Consider the following 2,500-nt stretch of genomic DNA (forward strand, 5'->3'; position numbering starts at 1 on the left):
TCCAGAAGTTTCGTGCTCCTGAAGCAGTCTTATGCACCAGCCGCCCTTATCCACTGTAATAAGAAGACGTTGAGTTGCAGTTCAGCAGATGGAGTTATTGATCTCCATTGAACGCAGTCAATGGACATCTTATTCACACGGACCTTCTCACGTGCCACCACCCTCTCATGCTCGCATGGTTCTTGAAAGTATTATTAAGGCGATTTGTGTTCTAGTGTTCAAGTATATAATTCAATTTCAGTCAAAGTTTAAATGCGTCAAAATTAATTACTTCAGGGTTTCACCGCCATTTTCGCCAGTATCTGTTACACCACCCTATCTAACATGGTACATTAGTTCTTCGTGCCGGTTGTTTGTGTCCTTTATGACGTCCCTAATAACAGTAAGTTCCCCGTTTGGAATGATTTTCCATTTTGTGTTTCTTTCCCCAACTCTCAGATTATTAATATTTTCGCTTTGCTTATTTCTTCACATTAATTCTTCCTTCCTATTTGATTTTACTCTTTCCCTTTGATCTTCAGCTTCTCCTGCTGGCCCACAAAGCTTTACAATATAGTTAGTTCTTTACTCGAGGGGGTCGTTATCCACGTACAGGTATTTCTGGCAAATGACCATCATCTGGGAAGCAGAGAGGGTAGGAGGGTTGAGATGTACAGTCCATGTGTTCTTCTTATTCTTCTTTTGTATGTAATACATGGATGTGAGTGGCATGATTGGTTGAGGTGCGGCTGTGCCGCGAATGCAACACCCTCTATCGGTTAGGAAAGGAATTTGTTAAGGAGGCCGCCGATAGCTCACCACACCTTTTTGGTACTGATCGGCACGTATAGTGTGAATGTTTGTTTGCCATTTACAATTGTGTGCAAACGACTGTAATTTCACTACTCTGTAAATAATTTCACTACTCTCACCACACCAAGTGTGCACACCTTCATGAAGGACATCATGTTCAAATCTCTGTCTAACAACACCAACGATTGCTGGCAGACAGGACACCCAGTTTAATGTTCATCCTGGACACACATTGATGGCTCACCCTGCCTGCGAGACACCAGGATGACCGTTTGAACCAATATTTGAGCCCAGGCTAGATGGGTCAGAGGCAAGTGTGCACACCTATAAGTGTGTGTGTTTGTTTGTTGACTTGCTCATTTCCCCACTTCCTCTTCCCCTTTTCTTGTTGCAGTTGCCCATAAAAGGTCCCCGAAGACGATGAAAGACCTTGTTTTAGAACATGTTGGATGGTCATACCCTTGAAGACCAACCAAAATTTGAAAATACCAACCAGAGCCAGAGCACCATGAACGGCACTGCCTCACACCTCCTCCAGGTGAACACAACCACCACTTCCCAGCTGCAGGACAGCAGTGGCACCCACAGTGTTGCCCTCATTGTGTGCACCATATTCATATGTGCACTCTTCCTCCTTGGGACTTGCAGTAACCTCATTGTTCTGGTATCATTTTTCGACCCTGCCCTCCGCAAGTTCCGAAATCGCTTTGACTTCATGATCTTAAATCTCTCGCTGTGCGACCTGCTTGTGTCCTGCATTTCAGGTCCTGCATTAGCACTTGCATTGCTTCTTGGAGCAAGGTCTGCTGCACCCCCACCACTGTGCCACGGAGCACAGCTCCTTTCCTCGGCTTTCCCATTGCTCTCCCTTCAGACAGTGACTGCCATTGCTGTTCAGCGCCTACTTCTTGTTTTGGGTCACCGTTGGGATAAAGGCACCACCCCAGTTCTGGTGCTCCTTGTAGTGATTATTTTGTGCACTCTTGGACTGGCCACCTCTGCCTCTGCAGCACTGCATGTAGCTCCAGCCAACGTGCATGGTGCGTGCACAATATTTGGGCCAATGTCAGGTGGACGCTCGATGGCGGTGCAACTTTACACCGCACAGTTCCTCGTATGCACGTGTGTAGTCACCATCTCGTACGTGTTCATCTCGCATGTACTTCTCTGGAGGGCACACATTCACAAATGTGCTGTCACGACCACGACGGTGAATGAGGAACACATCGGTGCCCCCTCACCTCACTCGATGGTCCCACAAATCACAACTGCATCCTCCAAGCGACATCCCCCACCTCAAGTAGCTTCTACAAGCAAGGATTCCAAGGCTTTGGCCACATGCGTGCTCATCACGTTGTCGACACTCATGTGCTGCACTCCGATTGTCGTGGCACTAGTTCTGCAGACACTTGGGTCCTGTGGTGAGCTTCGGTTAAGTCAGGTCCGTGCCTGCGCCTTCACTTTGCTCTTCGCAAAATCCGGTCTCAACCCATTCTTGTATGCACGTTGGAGCACCGGTCTGCGACGGCGAGTTTCCATGCTGTTGATTTGTCTCCGTCAACGACAGGAAACACTCCTTCAGACCAGGTGCTGCAGGAGCAACGAGAAGCCTTCTCAGCATGAAAACAGCCATGTGTACTTTCTTTCACCGAAGCGTCAGCTTTGCCTGGTAGATAAAGCGTGTGGACCAAGCTTGTCATGGGCTGAG

General features: G+C 47.9%; 1 protein-coding gene across 2 annotated transcripts in view; it reads left to right on the forward strand.

Annotated features, from left to right (window-relative positions):
• The window catches only part of GPR75 (G protein-coupled receptor 75), a 4,850-nt gene that overhangs the window by 1,254 nt on the left and 1,096 nt on the right, over window positions 1-2,500 (forward strand). For both annotated transcript variants that reach the window (XM_085856471.1, XM_085856472.1), the window contains one exon: window positions 1,187-2,500. This exon is cut by the window's right edge and continues 1,096 nt beyond it. In XM_085856471.1, coding sequence (XP_085712597.1) covers window positions 1,235-2,500 — 1,266 coding nt within the window. In that variant the 5' untranslated portion in view covers window positions 1,187-1,234. The remainder of the gene's footprint in view (window positions 1-1,186) is intronic.

This window comes from Eptatretus burgeri, chromosome 15 (assembly GCF_056783735.1).
Source record: "Eptatretus burgeri isolate ZD-2024b chromosome 15, Ebu_testis_v1, whole genome shotgun sequence".
Classification (NCBI taxonomy): Eukaryota; Metazoa; Chordata; class Myxini; order Myxiniformes; family Myxinidae; genus Eptatretus; species Eptatretus burgeri.